This window comes from Rhinoraja longicauda, chromosome 11 (assembly GCF_053455715.1).
Source record: "Rhinoraja longicauda isolate Sanriku21f chromosome 11, sRhiLon1.1, whole genome shotgun sequence".
Lineage (NCBI taxonomy): Eukaryota > Metazoa > Chordata > Chondrichthyes > Rajiformes > Arhynchobatidae > Rhinoraja > Rhinoraja longicauda.
The window spans coordinates 59,610,837-59,632,341 of record NC_135963.1 but is presented as its reverse complement, the minus strand read 5'-3'; the positions used below and the strand labels follow the sequence as shown (position 1 = coordinate 59,632,341).

Genomic DNA, 21,505 nt, shown 5'->3' with positions numbered 1-21,505 from the left:
CAACAACAGTGGAAGATACAAACCATCCCGCAGTTAGAAAGCACGGGAAGATTTACTCCACACTCTGCCATGTCTGCGTTTTGAGACATGCAGGAAATGCTTAAAGAGTTGTCTTTTTTACACCAGCTGAAATGTTGCAGAGCTCCAAGGTGCCGTTAATATTCATCCGTACTAACTACAAATATATTACCTTGGAATAAACAAATGTACATGACAGCACGTTTCTCTAGTCAGCAAGTATTGCCACTTACACCATCGTCAAAGTTCGGAAAAGAAAAGAAAAATTTACAATATGGATTAACTGTCCTTCACACACAAAATATACATCCCAAGACACTTCAATGAATTATTAATTAAAATTTGTCAAAAAATCATTGATGGAAGCTTGGCTTTAATGACCTCATTAGGTGAGCAGTTTCCAACCACAGGCTTGTGAGCTTCCCTCAGTTTCACAACAAGACCAAATACTTGACCCCAGAATGATTTTCTGTCATTTTCGGCCCCTTCTTACCAATACTCAGTGAATATTAGATTTAATTCACCTCTTTGCTGCTTATTATTTCAGAGCAGAATATCTGGTAAACTATGTACATTAACAGGATCCAAATATTAATGGAATCATCGTAGGCAAGTCTGTGCCTGAGTCACGGCCTCCTGGGTGACTTCCCAGTTTGCTGGGTGGGTGACTGACTCCAGAGGCACCTGTGGGGTGTGTGATTTGGCCACTTACAAAGGTTAATCATGTCATTCTTGCTATTGAGGGCGTGCAGCGTAGGTTTACTAGGTTAATTCCCGGAATGGCGGGACTGTCATATGTTGAAAGACTGGAGCGACTAGGCTTGTATACACTGGAATTTAGAAGGATGAGAGGAGATCTTATCGAAACGTATGATTATTAAGGGGTTGGACACCTTAGAGGCAGGAAACATGTTCCTAATGTTGGGGGAGTCCAGAACAAGGGGCCACAGTTTAAGAATAAGGGGTAGGCCATTTAGAACTGAGATGAGGAAAAAACTTTTCAGTCAGAGAGTTGTAAATCTGTGGAATTCTCTGCCTCAGAAGGCAGTGGAGGCCAATTCTCTGAATGCATTCAAGAGAGAGCTGGATAGAGCTCTTAAGGATAGCGGAGTCAGGGGGTATGGGGAGAAGGCAGGAACGGGGTACTGATTGAGAATGATCAGCCATGATCACATTGAATGGCGGTGCTGGCTCGAAGGGCCGAATGGCCTCCTCCAGCACCTATTGTCTATTGTCTATTGTCACATGTGGGATTTGAACTGGTGTGTGTTTGGGGCTAGTCCAGGTGTGCCAGGCTGAATTCCCGTCACATTTGTGTTCAGTTTAGTTCAGTTTAGTTTAGAGATACAGCGCAGAAACAGGCCCTTCGGCTCACCGGGTCGGCGCCGACCAGCGATCCCCGCACACTATACTACACAAACTATGGACAATTTGCACTTATACCAAGATAATTAACCTACAAACCTGTACGCCTTTGGAGTGTGGGAGGAAACCGGAGATCTCAGGAGAAATCCCACGCGGTCACGGGGCGAACGTACAAACTCCCTACAGACAGCACCTGTGGTCAGGATGGAACCCGGGTCTCTGGCACTGCAAGCACTGTAAGGCAGCAACTCTACCGCTGTGCCACCGTGCTCACCCGGAATGGTGTAAAAACCTGCTGCACTTGTTCTTTGCAACTGTGACTCCAGTGCTAAGTCCCAACAGGGTCTGACCTGTGGGCAGTGAACAGGAAGGCACCTCTTCCTCCCCAAACATCTCCCGACCCAGAACAAAACCCGCCCATAATAAACATCCCGAATCAGATGAGTCGGAAGGAACACATCTTTGCTGGTGGGAGAGTCTAGGACCAGAGGTCACAGCCTCAGAATTAAAGGGCGCTCCTTTAGAAAGGAGGTGAGGAGGAACCTCTTTAGTCAGAGGGTGGTGAATCTGTGGAATTCATTGCCACAGAGGGCTGTGGAGACCAAGTCAGTGGATATTTTTAAGGCAGAGATAGACAAATTCTTGATTAGAACAGGTGTCAAGGGTTATGGGGAGGAGGCAGGAAAATGGGATTAGGTGTCAGAGATCAGCCATGATTGAATGCCGGAGTGGACTCGATGGGCAGAATGGCCTCATTCTACTCCTATAATTTGTGAACGCTGCCAATCAAAGGCACATAAAAATAATTTTAAATGGATGCAAGAGATTTTAGACACTGAAAATTATTGCTACACAAGGCTGTGAAGGCCATCAATAAATATTTTAAAAGCAGAGGTAGATAGATTCTTGATTAGTATACGTGTCAGGGTTAATTCTTTTAAGTATTATTTATTTTTAATTTATTTGTATATATTTAAAAATATATATTTTGTTATTTTTATATATTTTTAATTAATCTATCTATCTATCTATCTATCTATCTATCTATCTATCTATCTATCTATCTATCTATCTATCTATCTATCTATCTATCTATCTATCTATCTATCTATCTATCTATCTATCTATTCTATTATCACATTACTAAAACTCACATCTTGTTTGTTCCGTATGTTTGTGTTTCCCGTTATGCCTTTCTCATTCACAAAACAACGGTCCACGACCCGCACAAATCTAGCCCCACCTTACACACCATTGTCCTGGGGAGTGTTTAACACAAGTTTCAAATTGGTCATATTTTTAAAGTGAGATTTGAGGGGAGTCGCGGCCAATGAGGGGGAGGGGCTAACTTTAACAAATGCACTCCCCCACCGGGAGGACCAGCGCCCGTCCCAGCGTGCTCCGTGCCTGATCTTCCTCCCGTGGTGCAGCGCGGCGCCAGAGGCAGTGGCATAGTTCCCCGTAGTGGGTGAGTGGCCGTAGTTCCCCGCCGCTCACCGCCGATCAGCGCTGGATCAGTGGCTTTTCCCTGTCCCCCCTTGCCCACCCACGGACCCGGGGGACGCTCCCCGCCCGCCAACGGGTGCACGGATCGGTCGGGTTGCTGGGCCCGGCACGGCCCAGGGCGACACTTCCCGCCCAGCAACAGGTCCATGGATCGCTAACGTTGCTGGGCCCGAAGGAGAGCTTTCCACCCAACGGTTCCGGTCCCAAACCTCTCCTGCATTGGTCCAGCACCCTCTCCTGCTCCCCTCCCCTTCCCTCCCCCCCTCCCCCCATTAACCCACTCGATCCCCCCTGAACCCCCCTTATCCTTCCCCTCCCCTTCCACTCCCCCACTCCCCCCTCACCCACTCCATCCTCCCTCAAACCCCCTCCTCCCCTCCCCCCTCACCCACTTACCCACTCCATCCCCCCTCAACCCATCTCCTCCCCTCATCCACTCCACCCCCCTCAACCCCCCTCCTCCCCTCCCCACTCACCCACTCCATCCCCCCTCAACCCCCCTCCTCCCCTCCCCCCTCACCCACTCCACCCCCCCTTCATCCCTCCTCAACCCCCCTTATCACACTCCCCCTCCCTCAGTCGCGCCCGGGAGACCGGCTGCAGCAGAGATTTGCGCCCAATGGGTGCCCACCCATCTTGTAGTTTATTAAAACACAGGAAAGTGGAATTATTTTGGAGGGATAAGGGCCAAACACAGGCAGGCAGGACTATTGTGGTCTAGTGTGGTCTAGTGTGGTCTAGTGTGGACTAGTGTGGACTAGTGTGGACTAGTGTGGACTAGTGTGGACTAGTGTGGATAGGGCATCTTGGTCGACATGGGCAGGTTGTGCCGCAGGGCTTGTTTCCATGCCATGTGACTCTAGAAATAATTTATAAAGATTAAATAAAGGAAGATATTAGTTATTTCAAGATGTATTTCAAGAATGATATTTGCTGCTAACAGGCTAATTCACTGTTTCCAAAGTGATGTTGGTTTTCATACAAAGACTATCAACTAAAAGGTAGTAAGTAACAATGTGTTGTAAACTACCTGTTCTGGTGTATTTCATCCATTGGAGTATTTGGTTTGATTGCAGCACCTTGCACTGAAATGTCATTTCAAGATATATGGAAATGAATGCTGTTTGCTGCAAACAGGCCAATTCACTGTTTCTAACACAGTCCATCAGGTTTATTCCGCTGTTCAATCACGGCTGATCTATCTTTCTCTCGCAACCCCATTCTCCTGCCTTCTCCCCATAACCCCTGACACCCTTACTGATCAAGAATCTGTCAATCTCCACTTTAAAAATACCCACTGACTTGGCCTCCACAGCCTTCTGTGTCAATGAACTCCACAGATTCACCGCCCTCTGACTAAAGAAATTCCTCCTCATCTCCTTTCGTAAGGTATGTCCTTTTATTCTGTGGCTGTGCCCTCAGCTCCTAGATTCTGCCATCCTCTTCTGTCAATGGTTGTGAGGAGAAGACAGGAGAATGGGATTGAGAGGGAAAAATCATTCAGTCATGATTGAATGGCAGAGTAGACTCCTATGTCTTGTGGTCATGAGATTATTCATAAATACATTGTCCATTATGCATTTGCACATTGTCAGACATGGTCGTGCTCCAAATAGAATCACTTGCAATTCACAACCACCCATTCACAACACAAGGATTGTCTCTACTTGTGCAGTCAATAGACAATAGACAATAGACAATTCACTGTTGCAGTCAGTGAATGCAGGGTACTTACTAACTCAGGACACCAAATTCCTCACCCCATCACTGGATTCCACATGGGAACATGGTTTTCCTGCCATTCCACTATATTTTGCTAAAATATATAAAGTGCTGGAGTAACTCAGCGGGTCAGGCAGCATCTCTGGAGAACATGGATAGGTGACGTTTCACAGAGTGCTGGAGTAACTCAGCGGGTCAGGCAGCATCTCTGGAGAACATGGATAGGTGACGTTTCACAGAGTGCTGGAGTAACTCAGCGGGTCAGTCAGCAACTCTGGAGAACATGGATAGGTGACATTTCACAGAGTGCTGGAGTAACTCAGCGGGTCAGGCAGCATCTCTGGAGAACAAGTATAGGTGACGTTTTGGGTCGAGACCCTACTTCATCCAGAGATGAGATCCAGCACTTTGAGCCTTTTTGTGTATTTAGCAGCATCTGCAGTTCTTTATTGCTACACTGTATTATACTGGCAGGAACAAAGCAATTACAGCTACATCCTGTGCCAGGTGAGGTTTGATGTAGAACCCAAAATTCCGTGAATTCCCATCAATTCTTGACCGCAGGTTAGGGTGCAACAGGGAGGTTGAGATTAAAAGTCCAAGACCTGGCAAAGATCTGTGCTGAAAAGTGCTGAAACTAAAAGTAGCAAAGTGCTTGATGTTGCAGCACCTTTGGCCACCTGCTACAGTTCAGGTGTGGTGGGGCGTTGTTGCTACACTCCAGCCCCGCTGGACAGATAGATCATGGCTGATCTATCTCTCCCTCCTAACCCCATTCTCCTGCATTCTCCCCATAACCCCTGACACCCGCACTAATCAACAATCTATCTACGGAGGAGGACTGGGTGACGTTTCAGGCCGAAACCCATTTTCAGGTCTCGACCCGAAACGTTACCCATTCCTTCTCTCCATAGATGCTGCCTGTTCCACTGTTACTCCAGCTTTTTGTGTCTATCTTCGGTTTAAACCTGCATCTGTAGTTCCTTCCTACAAGAATCTATCTATCTTTGCCTTAAAAATTGTAATCATAATAATCATAATCATAATCATAGACACAAAATGCTGGAGTAACTCAGCGTTTCAGGCAGCATCTCAGGAGAGAAGGAATGGGTGACGTTTCGGGTCGAGACCCTTCTTCAATCTGGAGCTTCCCGACATCAGTCTCTTCCCGAGACTGCGAGCTCCTCAATGTTGAAATTCGCAGGCCGCAGTTGGAGCGTCGATCCCAGGCAAGGGATCGCAGGCTCTGAAGGTAAATCCAAGGCCCCACGGTGGGGCTCAAAGTCAGCCCCGAGCAAGGCCACCAGCTCCATGATGTTAGGCCTCTGAGAAACCAGAGATACGATCCGGAAAACAATCTCATCTCCGACAAGGTAAGAGATTGAAAAAAAGTTTCCCCCGACCCCCTCCCCCACTCCTCACATAAAACAAACCAAAGAACATTAAAACATACTTTTAAAATACACAAAAAAGATGAAAAGACAGACAGACTGTTGGCGAGGCTGTGGCAATGAATTCCAGATTCACCACCCTCTAATGCGGGAGGATGAGTGGTGTAGAGTTTACGTCCTTCTGCATCCTCCCAGTCAGTCGGTCCTCAGGGCTGAGTTGGTAACTAGAATGTCTGCATCTGCAGCCAACATGCAAGTCCTGTGGGTGATTTGCTTAGCTCAGCCTTGATGAGAGGTTGGGGTCAGGGACACTCCATGGGTCAGTGTTGCATTTGGGCGTTGGGCCAACACAACCCATTATTGCAACCATTATTGCCTTCCAATTGAAAGAGGACAGTTACTAATAGGCATTGATAGAGTTAGTTTCTGCAGCTACTTCTGGCATTTATACTACATAAATTGATTGCCATATTTATTATGTGAGTGAAACGTGCATTAGAGAGATCGATGATCATCTTCACCAACCTTCTCAATGAGGATTTTCTATTTATAGCCACAAAGGAAAAATGAATGTAATGCTGTCAATATATAAAGAGGAGTTTTGTAGTTATAACTTGTAGACCAGATCATGGGAAACAGCAAGATTGCAGCAAGAATGCCCTGAGCAAAATAATAACTTCACTCAAGGCCTTGTGTTGCCCTTCTGAAGCCATGTTGGCCATGTCGCACAGAAACAGGCCCTCCAGCCCAACTTGCCCATGCCAACCAAGATGCTCCATCTACACTAGTCCCACCTGCTGGCTTGTTTGTACCACCGGATTCAGGAACAGCTTTTTCCCCACTGTTATTGGATCTCTTTCATAAGCCTGGGGTGTGTTTCCGATCGCCCAACCTGCGTTGTTGTGCCCTTGGACTTCAACCATGCAAATGGTCTCTCTTGTCTCTGTTGCTGTCTTTCTCTCTCTCTCTCCCACATTCCAAAGACATGCGTGTTTGTAGGTTAATTGTCCCTCTGTAAATTGCTCCTAGTGGGTCGGGAGTGGATGAGAAAATGGCCAACTCAACCTCTCCCTATAGCTCACACCCTCTAATCCTGGCAACATCCCAGTAAATCTTCTCTATACCCTTTCCAGCTTGACAACAAATTTCCGATAACATGGTGCCCAGAACTGAACACAATACTCGAAATGAGGCCTCACCAACGTCTTATATAACTGCAACATGACCTCCCAGCTTCTATACTCGATACTCTTCCCTTTCATTCTGCCCGGTCTTCGCTCATCCCTGGATGTGCACGTTTATGCATTTCAAACATTATAGCAATGCGACCTTCAACCCTAAATCCAACAGGTTCCCCCGATGCCAATCTTTGAATCTGAAATTGGAAATCAATGTTCTGGTATGAACATTGACTTCTCCAACTTCAGATAGTTCCTCTGTCCCTCTCTTCCCCTCCGTCTTCCCAGTTCTCCCTCTATCTTCCTGCCTCCACCTATATCCTTCCTTTGTCTCGGCCCCCCGACATCAGTCTGAAGAAGGGTCTCGACCCGAAACGTCACCCATTCCCTCTCTCCTGAGATGCTGCCTGACCTGCTGAGTGACTCCAGCATTTTGTGAATAAATGCTTCCCACAAAATGTCAGCAATAGTGGTCAGGTTAACAGTGAATTAAAGAGGATGTACACAAAATGTTGGAGTAACACAGTGGGACAGGCAGCATCTCTGAAGAGAAGGAATGGGTGACGTTTCGGGTCGAGACCCTTCTTCAGACTGAAGGGTCTCGACCCGAAACGTCACCCATTCCTTCTCTCCATTGATGCTGCCTGTGCCGCTGAGTTACTCCAGCATTTTGTGTCTTTCTTCAGTGTAAACCAGCATCTGCAGTTCCTTCCTACACACTCCATATTTTAGGGTGCTTTTGAAACACATAAAATCACACCTAACTATGCCAATAACTAGTAGATTTAAATTTCAGGGTGAAAGGCGAGTACAAAATGGACAGGGAGTGCTGTGATGTGCCTTCGGTTGTTTGTGAATCACTGTGTGAAGATGCGACTGACTTTCTGTAGGTGGATTTCTGAGAAACTGCGCTCTAGGACAGTGTAATATTCAGGCGAAACGAGGCTGAAGGGCAGGAGATGTTAGGGCCAGGCTACACAGGACAATTCAATCTCCATTTCAAAGCCCGTGTCTCAGCTGTACAGAGACAGTTTTAGTTATAAATGTGGATACAGGAATTTATAATAGAATTAGATGGCACAAAGGATCAATCTAATGCAAGGGTGAATGTGACAAGTTTGGAGAAAGCATGGGCTTCCGATGAAGAGGGTTTAGTGCAGAGGGAATAATTGGGCAATAACGACCAGCATAATTCAATATTACCTTTATATTTCTCTCATAAATTCCTGCGTTCACATTTACAATGGAAACAGCTGTTAACATGTCATACTGTAATTATAATCCCCATTATAAATCTTTGTGGAAATTTATGGTGGGAAAATACATGAATACACATTTAATAGTGTATGCAGTGCTACGAACATGACTGCAAGAGTCCGGTGTTCTGTAAATGATGCAGCTTCATGTTTAAGGGATGCTATCTGAATGATTAAATAACATGATGATTAAAAAACTCAAACTATATTTTTATGAGAATACATTCTGCAACTATAGCTGGTATTCTTGGCATAAAATGACGCGCAGATGAGGGACTCAATGGTACGATATTTTCCCACTGCAATTTGCTGGTAACTTTGCGGGTGGTCAGTGCTTTCTCAGCTAGTCAACGGCTGATGGCTCTTGTTGCACTTGGTGAGTGGATAACATCCATTTTCAGGTGGGAGAAGGTCATAAGATCATAAGTGATAGGAGCAGAATTAGGCCATTCGGCCCATCAAGTCTACTCCGCCATTTAATCACGGCTGATCTATCTCTCCCTCCTAACCCCATTCTCCTGCCTTCTCCCCATAACCTCTGACATCTGTACTAATCAAGAATCTATCTATCTCTGCCTTAAATATATCCACGGACTTGGCCTCCACAGCCTTGTGTAGCAATGAATTCCACAGATTTACCACCCTCTGACTAAAGAAATTCCTCCTCATCTCCTTCCTAAAAATATATATTAATGATTTGGAAGAGGGAATTAGAAGCAACACTAGCTAGTTTGCGGATGACACAAAGCTGGGTGGCAGTGTAAACTGTGAAGGGGATGTTAGGAGGTTGCAGGGTGACCTGGACAGGTTGAGTGAGTGGGCAGATGCGTGGCAGATGCAGTATAATATAGATAAATGTGAGGTTTTCCACTTTGGCGGCAGAAACAAGGAGGCAGATTATTATCTCAATGGAGTTAGGTTAGGTAAGGGGGAGGTGCAGCGAGACCTGGGTGTCCTTGTACACCAGTCACTGAACGTTGGCGTGCAGGTACAGCAGGCAGTGAAAAAAGCTAATGGAATGTTAGCCTTCATAACAAGAGGATTTCAGTATAGGAGTAAAGAGGTTCTTCTGCAGTTGTATAGGGCCCTGGTAAGACCACATCTGGAGTATTGTGTACAGTTTTGGTCTCCTAATTTGAGGAAGGACATCCTTGTAATTGAGGCAGTGCAGCGTAGGTTCACGAGATTGATCCCTGGGATGGCGGGAGCGGGATATGAGGAGAAGGCAGGCACGGGTTATTGATTGGGGACGATCAGCCATGATCACAATGAATGGCGGTGCTGGCTCAAAGGGCCAAATGGCCTCCTCCTGCACATATTTTCTATGTTTCTATGTAAACGAATGTCATTTAATTCTGAGGTTATGACCTCTAGTCCTACTCTCCTACTAGTGGAAACATCCTCTCCACGTCCACTCTATCCAAACCCTTCACTATTCTGTACGTTTCAATGAGGTCCCCCCTCATTCGTCTAAACTCCAGTGAGTACAGGCCCAGTGCCGACAAATGCTGTTAATCTACTGCTCTATTCAGCAGGCCGTGGCTTGTGATTGCCTGGTCCTTACTCAGTATCACCTATGTGCATTAACACCGTATGATTTGATCTGTAGGAGGGAAATGTATACGGACAGCACAGTGATGCAGCGGTAGAGTTGTTGCCTTACAGCGCCCACGGTGTCAGAGACCCAGGTTCGATCCCGATTATGGGTGCTGTCTGTACAGAGTTTGTACGTTCTCCCCATGACCTGCGTGGGTTTTCTCTGAGATCTTCAGTTTCCTCCCACACTCCAAAGACGTGCAGGTTTGTGGGATGATTAGTTGAGTATAAATGTAAATTGTTCCTAGTTTGTATTAAAGTGTTAGTCGCTGATCGGTATGGACTCGGTGGGCCGAAGGGCCTGTTATCTCTGAACTAAATTAAACTAAACTTTCTACATTGGCCAACACCAAGGTAACCCTTATGAAGAAGGGTTCTGACCCAAAACAACATCTGTTCCTTTTCTCCAGAGTTTATCCAGCATTTTGGGTCTATCTTAGGCATGGACCAGCATCTGCAATTCTTTCCTACATCAGGGTAACCATCAAACTATCAACTATCTCCAGAGGAGAATTTGACCCTGATGTTACCAGTCTAACACTTGTAGTGGGGTAAAGATCTTGTAGCAAATATTTAGTCTGTTAAGGCAGGCATGGATAATTGGGGGAAGTTTATTTGGATTTTCAAATGATGTTTCTGCTTGGCGCTAATTGTGAAGTTTGGCTTTGTGGATCAGAATAGGCTGGTCAGCTAGTGAAATAATAGATATAGAGGTAGTGATGTGTATGAAGGAAACCTCAGATGCTCGTTTAAACCAAAGATAGACACAAAATGCTAGAGTAACTCAGCGGGCAGACAGCATCTCTGAAGAGTCTGAAGAAGGGCCTTGACCCGAAACCTCACCCATTCTTTCTCTCCAGAGATGCTGCCTGTCCCACTGAGTTACTCCAGCATTTTGTGCCTATCTATTAGAGGTAGTGATGGTTGGAAAATGATGCTGTAAAGTCCAGGAGCTCTCCAGCTTACAGTACATGAATATTACAGAATAGCGATACTGTTAAAAGTGCTGACAGGGTAAAGCTGTGCAGCAAATAATGAGCTGAAAGTAAATTGGCCCCAGTCTATGTAAAGATGATCAATTATGCAGATGGGCTGGGATATGACAGAAGATTCCTAATGCAGTCTTGAATAGAGGGTAATGCATATATGAGCAGGTAATCGTTAATGTGTGAGGCACTTGTTTTGTATTAAGTCAGTAGATTGTTGAGACACCAATCCTGTGGGGTGCAATCACAGTGCAGGGTGCGGGACAGAGAGTAATGGGCCCACCCTGAAGAAAATATCAAACAACATCCAAACCATAAATCTGCAGTGAAAAACTAAGATCGCAAAGGTTTTCTCCTGATCGTTAACATCACTCTGAGCTTTGCGAAGAAGTTATCAATTAAACATGGCAGGCATTGTGATACAAGTGGGGAGCTTCAAACACTGACTGAACGAGAATGACTGAGGCAGCAGGAGCAAGTCCTGAACCACGGATCAAGTATGGTGGCGCAGTGGTAGAGTTGCTGCTTACAGCGCTTGCAGCACCGGAGACCCGGGTTCAATCCTGACTACGGGTGCTGTCTGTACGGAGTTTGTACGTTCTCCCCGTGACTTTTCTCCGAGATTTTCGGTTTCCTCCCACACTCCAAAGACATGCAGGTTTGTAGGTAACTTGGCTTGGTACAAGTGTAAATTGTCCCTAGCATGTGCAGGATAGAGGTGCATCTCTGGTCTGTGCAGACCTGGTGGGCCGAAGGGCCCGTTTCTGCGCTGTATGTCTGAAACTAAAAACTAAAAGTAGCCCCACCTCACAGTGCAGATCAGGACGTTGGAAAACTTTGTTAACTAACCCGCGATGATTTGTGGCAGGGCTGAGGGGGGAGAGTTGAAAAGATTCACATAGCAGGATATTTTAACCTGACATCATGACGCTCAGTATGAAGAAGGGACTCGACTTGAAACATCACCCGTTCCTTCTCTCCAGTGGTGCTGCCCGTCCCGCTGAGTTACTCCAGCCTTTTGTGTCCATCTTTGGTTTAAACCAGCATCTGCAGTTGCTTCCTGCACATCATGATTGGAGTATTGCATGCAATTTGGAGTAATGCGTGCAGTTCTGGTCACCGCATTACAAGGTGGATGGGAAGAACTTGGAGAAGGGACAGAGGAGATTTACCAGAATGGTGCCTGAGTTAGTGGGTTTCAGCTACAGGGAGAGGTTGGGAAGACTTGCATTGTCTTCTCTGGAACACCAGACCTGATAGTAGTAGGTAAAATTATGAGAGGCATTGAAAGGATCGACAGCCAAAACATTTTTCAAAACCAATCTTGGCATCTCGTTACAACCCATGGAGCTAGTAAAATCAAATACTAGAGGGCGTAGATTTAAGGTGAGAGGAGGAAAGTTTAGATGAGAGGGAGAAAGTTTAAAAGAGATTTTTTTAAACACAGAGATTAGTGGGTGCCTGGAATGCGCTGCCAGAGGTGGTGATTGGGGCATCTGAGACTTTCTTTAGACGCATGGAGGGATATGGGTTATATGCAGGCAGATATGAGTGGTCGGCACCAACATTGTGGGCCAAAGGGCCTGTTTTTGTGCTGTACTGGTCTCAATTGTGACCAATTACTGTACTGTGACCAATTTCCCTGCTGGGATAAATTAAGTGCTATCATATATCTTATCATATCTGTTCTATGTGTTCATTGGAGACCAAATTAGAACGGAGATGAGGAAGAACTTTTTCAGTCAGAGGGTGGTGAAGGTGTGGAATTCTCTGCCTCAGAAGGCAGTGGAGGCCAGTTCGTTGGATGCTTTCAAGAGAGAGCTGGATAGAACTCTTAAGGATAGCGGAGTCAGGGGGTATGGGGAGAAGGCAGGAACGGGGTACTGATTGAGAGTGATCAGCCATGATCGCATTGAATGGCGGTGCTGGCTCGAAGGGCTGAATGGCCTACTCCTGCACCTATTGTCTATTGTCTATTGTCAAAGATGCTGATGTAGAAGGTGAGATCAGGTAAGGTCTTCAAAGTGAGGCCACAGGGCAAAAACGCACATCTCTGTGTCATTACCCAGCTACTGAGAATATTTTGTCAGGAAAGCAGCATTAAACAGTGGAAGTTTAAGGTATTGCTCCATATTATAAAGCGCCACTTGACAATTGAAGAGGATTTAGTGTCACCAATGGTGGTGAAGCAACTGATGATATATTCTGCAAGGTCAAACTCGTGAGTACATTTGGAGTGGAACAAACGTGGCGCAGCGGTAGAGTTGCTGCCTTACAGCGAATGCAGCGCCGGAGACTCAGGTTCGATCCTGACTACGGGCGCTGTCTGTACGGAGTTTGTACGTTCTCCCCGTGACCTGCGTGGGTTTTCTCCGAGATCTTCGGTTTCCTCCCACACTCCAAAGACATGCAGGTTTGTAGGTTAATTGGCCGGGCAAATGTAAAAATTGTCCCTGGTGGGTGTAGGATAGTGTTAATGTGCGGGGATCGCTGGGCGGCGCGGACCCAGTGGGCCGAAGGGCCTGTTTCTGCGCTGTATCTCTAAATCTAAATCTAAAATCTAAACAAGCCTTAAATAACAATCCAACTTTCTTTAGTTTAGTCTACAGATAGACCATGGAAACTAGCCCTTCAGACCACCGAGTCCTCACCGATCACCCGTTCACACTAGTTCTATGTTATCCCACTTTTTCATCCACTCCCTATGTACTAGGAGTCAATTTACAGAGGCCCATTTAACCTACAAACCCGCACGGCTTTGGGATGTGGGAGGAAACTGGAGCACCCGAAGGAAACCCACGTGGTCACGGGGAGAACGTGCAAGCTCCAAACAGACAGCACCTGAGGTCAGGATCGAATGCAGGTCTCTGGCGCTGTGAGGCAGGGGCTTTACCCACTGCAACACTGTGCTGCCCCTCACCAGGTATCTGTCTGTACCTTCTTTAGAAATGACTGTTGCTTACCGAGGGGCTCCATTGAGATTGGCATCTTTACCTGATGCAGCATCATGAGTTTGCAATCTCTCTCACAAGCTGCAGCAACGAAACAGCACAGAGCTGCACTCATGTGTCACCAAGTAAGATGCAAGAATGATCAGATACAAAAGTCGACAGAAAATGTTTCAGAAACGTTCGCCATGTTATAGGAAAGATGTTGTCAAGCCGGGAAGGATACAGAGAAGATTTACAAAGATGTTGCCAGGACTAGAGGTTGTGAGCTATAGGGAGAGAATGAGTAGGCTGGGACTCTATTCCTTGGAGCACAGGAGGATAAGGAGTGATCTTATTGAAGCGTATAAAATCATGAGAGGAATGGACCGGGTGGATGCACAGATTCTCTTGTCCAGAGTGGGTGAGTCGAGGACCAGAGGATATAGGTTTAAGGTGACTTGACTTGAATCTGAGGGGCAACTTTTTCACACAAAGGGTGGTGGGTGTATGGAACAAGCTGCCAGAGGAGGTAGTTGAGGCAGGGACCATACCAACGTTTAAGAAACTGTTAAACAGGTACATGATTAGGACAGGTTTGGAGGGATATGGGCCAAATGTGGGCAGGTGCGACTAGTGTAGCTGTGACATGTTGGCCGGTGTGGGCAAGTTGGGCCGAAGGGCCTGTTTCCTCACTGTATCACTCTATGAATAAAGAATTAGTGAGCTAATGCATCAGGAGAGTGTTGAAATGAGGCACTCTGCAATATCCCTTCAATGGCTACGAGGAACTAGTTTATTCATAATTCACCAACTAGCATTAACCCACATCTCTATGTCCTACAGTTAATCAGCAAGTTTCAGCACTAGGATACTTCCTATAATTAATGACATAGTTGTGGATAAAGATATATTTGACGCTATGACTCTAAATGATTCATGTATTGTGAAACTGCTGTGTGGTTTAAATGATCAAAAGAACAATTTGCGTTGGTTCAATACAGAAATTGTGTTGTGCGGTTTTACAATGTTACATGTTAAAATTATAATCGTTAGCGTGGAGCACTCAAAGATCTAACTACCACGCAATGAAACTGGCAAACAGAGATACAATCGCTCGCTGGCATTTGTGTTGAACAACAGATTCTAAAGTGATAATCATCTGCCTTGCACTATTAATGTGCGCGGATAGACACATACAGGTTAGAGGGGCTGGGTTTTGCAAATATTCATCAATCCCAGAATAATATCTCATGGATTATAGAGGATGTTAAACACAGTGAGTCACAGAAACTCTGCTTCCCAATGGCTTTGGTTAATAATAATTCATATCTTAATCAGGCTTCATAATCAGCCTCTTGGATTTATGCTTGATTTTTCATGCTAAAAGTCTCCTGCACTTTGTGTTATTTTTCTAAACTGTATCTGCTGTTCCTGGTGATTTGATTTTATATGCCTCTTTTTCTCTCTCTGTTACGGGTGGGAAATATTTAATGAATATTGTGCAATTTTTCCGCGCAGTTGGTGGTATAAAAAGGGTCACTCACAGCTGAGCTGGTAGTAATCAAGTCAATTAATAAAGTTGCCTGACTCTGCAGGACCAGAATTTAATCTTATGTAACAATAATTAGAGGGGGTTTGGGCTGTTTGATGAGTAGCTGATAACACAATAGAGGTTTGGCATCTCGTTATAACCCACGGAGCAAGTAATGACTGCTATTGATTTAATTTTTTTCCCTACGGTTGATAGATAGAAAAATCAGTGGCCAATTCTTGAATACCACGAAGGTTCGAATTTGGGCCACAGGCAGAGAGAAAACTGCAGCCCAGTAATATCTTTGTAGTATAATCTGCTATAGTCTGGATTTCAATGAAGGAGTTGCTTTCACTTAAAAAGTATTGGGGGGAAAAGCATTCCTCAAGGACCCTGCATCCAATGTACTTCTAATGGCATTTTATACAAATCAGAAATTACAGAAAAGCAGAACATTTACAAGATTATGGAATCTTAAGGTTGCTTTGATTGTTACTGGCACAGGCAGTAGTCTGAGGTGAAAAAGACCATTTTAACGTTTGATTCCTTTCATACTGTCCTTTTATCCATGGGAAACCAGTAAGGATTAGGAGCACTTCAGCAGCCATTAGAAAAGGGGGAATTTCAAATGTGCTTTTTAATGTTGGCATGAGGTCAAAGGGTATTCCAATGTGGTGTCCCTCGTGAAGGACATGCACTTCATTTACCTGCAACTCATCACTCAGAAAGCATCTCCGTCCAAAGGCTTGTGCCGACGATTCTTTTATGAGCCATCTGACCGTACCAGATGGCTCATTAGCCATGTGTGCACAGGTCAAAGGCTTTCAGAGTCACTGAGACACGGAGGATCAAAATAAGGAGATCGGCAGGTTTCAACCAGAATTTACAGCAAAATGTTTAGATATTAATTCAATATCAGCTCAGCCGATTAGTCAAACATTAAAACTTGCAGGGATTTTGGAAATATAGGCAGCATAAAAAAGGACTGCTTCTTGATATTATTGTTCAGAATACTCCCCTCACATCATATGGTGGGATTAGAATGGTTAATGTAATTCCAAGTCTCACTAAATGCACCTTACCGCAACTTGCCTCTGTTCATTTTTCCTCTGACACACAGAGGAAAGGCAACAGCATTATCTTTCTCACAAACCTGCACTTGAAAGCAAAAAAAAGTTTAATGTAATCGGATTCCAATTATTAAGCACATTCTTCCAATGATTTGGCCTTCACCTGTAATACTGTAACGTTTTTAACCTTTAAATAAAATGCATCATTTTATTTCCTTTCTTCATTGCAATTGGAAGTTGAGAAAAAAGCCACTGGTGACTGCATCATCTATCATTGTGAATAGAGTACATTTGCGGTTATTAATTAAACACTGTGTATTGGAAAAGAAAAACGCAAATGCATTCTTGCCACCACGCCCTCATTCATCTCGAGTGGAATTCATTGCCACAGAAGGCTGTGGAGGCTCTCAATGGATATTTTAAGACAGAAACAGATAGATTCTTGATTAGTACGAGTGTCAGGGGTTATGGGGAGAAGGCAGGAGAATGGGGTTAGGAGGGAGAGATAGATCAGCCATGATTGAATGGCGGAGTAGACTTGATGGGCCGAATGGCCTAATTCTGCGCCTACGACTTATTAATTTATCTCAGACTGCTTTAGCTGGTATATTAATCGGGGTTCAACTGTTTCTTGCAGATGTAAAAAACCTGGAGAACTACCACCTGGTTGAAAGTGTACAGGAGCAGGTTAACGCTGCACTGCTGGACTACACGATATGTAATTATCCTCAGCAAACAGACAAGTTTGGGCAGGTGCTGCTACGACTACCTGAGATCCGAGCGGTCAGCATGCAGGCTGAAGAATACCTCTACTACAAGCACCTAAATGGAGACGTACCCTGCAACAACCTACTCATTGAAATGCTGCATGCCAAACGAGCATAGGCTGCAAGCCCAGGGCCTCTGCACCTCCAGAAAACCTTCTGGCCTGCACCATACAATCGTAACTTTAAATGGGAACACAGAAGACACATTGTGGCAAGGAGACAACACAACGAGATCTGTTCGTCATTAGGCATGAGATGGATCAGGCTATAGCCATGGAATCTGATCCAGTGATCCCATCACACCTTCAATGCATCCCCCCACCCCGCCCTACCCCCCCAGCCCCGCCCCACCCCCACCCTACCCCCCCACCCCCACCATACCCTCACCCCACCCCCACCCTACCCCCCACCCCACCCCCACATTACCCTCCCCACTCCCACCCTACCCTCCCCCCACCTTACCCTCCCTCCACCCCACCCTCGCCCTACCCCCCCAGCCCCACCCCACCCCCACCCTACCCTCCCCACCCCACCCTACCCACACCCTACCCCCCCACCCTACCCTCCCCCACACCCCCACCCCCACTCTACCCCACCCCACCACCACCCTACCCTCCCCCACACCCCCACTCTACCCCACCCCACCACCACCACCACCCTACCCTCCACCACACCCCCACCCACCCCACCCCCACCCACCCCACCCCCACCACCACCCTACCCTCCCCCACACCCCCACCCTACCCCCCACCCCTACCCTACCCTCCACTCCACAAGGAAACCTCTGTGAGGCCTTTAAGGAAGAGCTGACTCATATCCAGTTCACTTTGTCAAACTGGTCAGATTAATATCACATCATCATTTCCCGTCTCTTTAGATAGACCATTGATTCTGGGAAGTTTAAGAGTACGCGTGGGCTTTGTGCACTATTGGTAACGCAGTTGGGGCCTCATATGCACCAAGATGCCCAGAGGTTTTGAAGCACGTGGGACTGGAAGCAAAGCCGGTGTTAGTAACGAGCTCTCATCAACCTCCTCCGTCCCTCCTTTTCCCCAAAGAAAGTGTCCCTGATGATTGTCGGTATGGTACTTGATACGGGATCTGAAGGCTTGACTCTAAAATGGCTTCATTCTCCATTAGTTTGCTCAGATCACAAGAGCCCATCTCTGTGTTTGGCCCAGACAGGCTGCAAGGAACCATCTGTCAAGTAATTAGCTTGACGTACCCGTTAGATTTCCTTTGCCAGAGTGCGTACGCTGTTTGAAGAGCCAAGCCTGGCCACAGAACAATAATGGGAGAAGGAAAAGCCAACTGTAAACTGATCTGGGATGTCAAAGGCTCATTTCACATTCACAACTCTTAATACTTAGCATTGTAGTATTAAATTTGTGATGTCACAGTTAAGTAGAGCGTTGCCTTATTTCTGTGAATCTTGAATATGCGAAAGAATATAATTGAAGTATTAATATTGCAAATTCAGCAACGAAGGTGTTTACATTTATGAGCTCCTCTGTGAAGAACTGTGATGATATGAATTGCAAAGCAATGACTTCCTTCATTACGTTTGATCGGTAACTTTTTTACCAGTACTTAATTTTTATGTCGTGAGACACTAAAATCAAAAAAGGGAATTCTCACTAAGGCTTTTAATTTCAACAGATCAACCTTTGGCCACAATAATCACTTGTATAAACAATTAGATTTTTTTGTCAGGATTGTTGGCTTTGTTACTGGACTAGTTCGGTTGATATTGTACATCATAGTTTACGGTGCAGAGAATTACGTTACTATTTATTTCTCTGTTGTCTCATCTCTCTGCGGAAGAGAGCACGACTGACAAAAGCCAAATAACTGCATACGTTCACTGTAGCACCTTTCAAAAATTTGCAGTTACAGCCAGTTCAGGGACAAACATATCTTAAAAAGAATCGAGCAGTTTGTTTAAATATATATTATATATATAGTAGGAATCAGATAATGTAAAAAAAAAAGATAAATCTGTTGCAAATGATGTGAATTATGGCTTCATCTTTAGCTAAGCAGAAAGCTTTAAAGTTGAAATCGTGCATTAAATAATAAATTGTCTTGTAAACTATATGTTCTATACCAAAGACTGTAGTTAGCTTATGTTTTCTGTATTCCGTGGTCTTACTGCAGTGCAGAATGTAAAACCGTAATACTTACTTCAATGGACATACTGTAAGCACTGAACAAGCTTTATCTACTACGTGGAGAGTGAGACGTGTGGCTCCTCTTTATACTCTTAGCTGCCTGCTTCAGGTCTTAGGAAATCCCTTTACTGATGTCTTACAGAACATTCGTGAAGCTTCTTCTCTCTTGTGTTGTTTACAGTTATTTTGGAGAGTGTTAGAATTCAATCAGAACAGTTCTACCTTGCGATTTCAAGGACACTGCCAGGCCAAAGAAGGGCTCCTTTCACACTGCCCAAGACTGTACATTAACGAACTAGGCTGTGGTAAAATGATTCATCTGGCGAGCCCTGGCAGTAACTATAAAAGGATGCAGAGAACACAAAATGATGTTAAGCTTTTACTGTTTTATGATTGTGCTACACTGTGTGAACAGACATTCTGTCTCATCAGTACTTTCCATGTAGGCTGTTGTTCTATGGCTCCTTTGGATTTCAGACCATTCAACCCACCGTCAGTGTGCAGATACTCCACCCATCTCTCAATGTACAATATAGCAACTGGAATGGCGTGCTGTCATTTCTGGCCAACAGTTTCTTTACACTGATGGAGTTTTTCAGTATTTCAATAAATAATGATATGCACGGCATATCGCTTGTTGAGTCCACAACCGTTGTCATGTTGTTTGTGTGTGCGTTACTTTGTACCAAAGAGAAATAAAATGAACACTGTACATTACTACTTACATTGATATCTGCACAGTGCACTAACCTCATTCCTCGCTGTCTGTCAAAGGAAGGGTTGGCAGGTTGAACACTCATTCCCTCACACACACCCAATTACTTAGTTAGAACATAGAACAGTACCGCACAACAGACCCTTCCGCCCACAAAGTAATGACCATCCTTTATCTGACTGCACAAAATCCACATCCAAATCCATAGGGTGGCACGGTGGCGCAGCAGTAGAGTTGTTGCCTTACAGCGCCAGAGACCTTGGTTTGATCCTGACTATGGGTGCTTGTCTGTACGGAGTTTGTATGCTCTTCCCGTGACCCGCATGGGTTTTCTTCGAGATCTTCGGATTCCTCCCACACTCCAAAGACGTACATGTTTGTAGGTTGATTGGCTTGGTAAATGTAAAAATGGTCTCTAGTGTAGGATAGTGTTGGTGTGCGGGGATCTTTGGTTGGTGTGGACTCAGTGGGCCGAATGGCCTGTTTCCGGGCTGTATCTCTAAACTAAAACTAAAAACTAAAACTCCACTATATGTTAAACTGGGTTGTTGTGTCATGCGTAACATATCAAAAGCACAGCAGCAAAATATTCGATCACTGCCTCACACAGATCTTTACTAGAAAATAGTTTATTCTAATTGATTATCGAGCATCCCTTCAAACTCGTTTCTGCAAGTTTTTGCACTTTTGTAATTAGTCTTACAAGCCCAAGTTTGGGATATAACTCTAAGTCACCTAGGCTGAGCCTGTGAAACTTTCTACATTGACATCCTAGCTATTGAGGCAGTGCAGTGTAGGTTCACGAGGTTAATCCACGGGATGGGGGGACTGTCATATGAGGAAAGATTGGAAAGACTGGGCTTGTATTTACTGGAATTTAGAAGGATGAGAGGGGTTCTTATAGAAACATATATTTATATAAGGACTGGACAAGCTAGACGTAGAAAAAATGTTCCCAATGTTGGGGGAGTCCAGAACCAGGGGCCACAGTCTAAGAATAAAGGGGAGGACATTTAAAACTGAGGTCACCCAGAGAGTTGTGAATTTGTGGAATTCTCTGCCACAGAAGGCAGTGGAGGCCAAATCACTGGATGAATTTAAAAGAGAGTTAGATAGAGCTCCAGGGTCTAGCGGAATCAAGGGATATTGGGAGAAGGCAGGCACGGGGTACTGATTGTGGATGATCAGCCATGGTCACAATGAATGGCGATGCTGGGTCAAAGGGACAAATGGCCTCCTCCTGCACCTATTTTCTATGTTTCGATGTTTCTATTTTTTATGTTTGATGTCCTAAATATTTTGA

General features: G+C 45.2%; 1 protein-coding gene across 1 annotated transcript in view; it reads left to right on the top strand.

Annotated features, from left to right (window-relative positions):
- Window positions 1-17,555, top strand: part of nr5a2 (nuclear receptor subfamily 5, group A, member 2) — a 164,336-nt gene extending 146,781 nt beyond the window's left edge. Inside the window, exon 5 of the mRNA XM_078408066.1 lies at window positions 17,187-17,555. Within this exon, the coding sequence (XP_078264192.1) occupies window positions 17,187-17,434 (248 nt within the window). The 3' untranslated portion in view covers window positions 17,435-17,555. The remainder of the gene's footprint in view (window positions 1-17,186) is intronic.
- The last annotated feature ends 3,950 nt before the right edge of the window (window positions 17,556-21,505 follow it).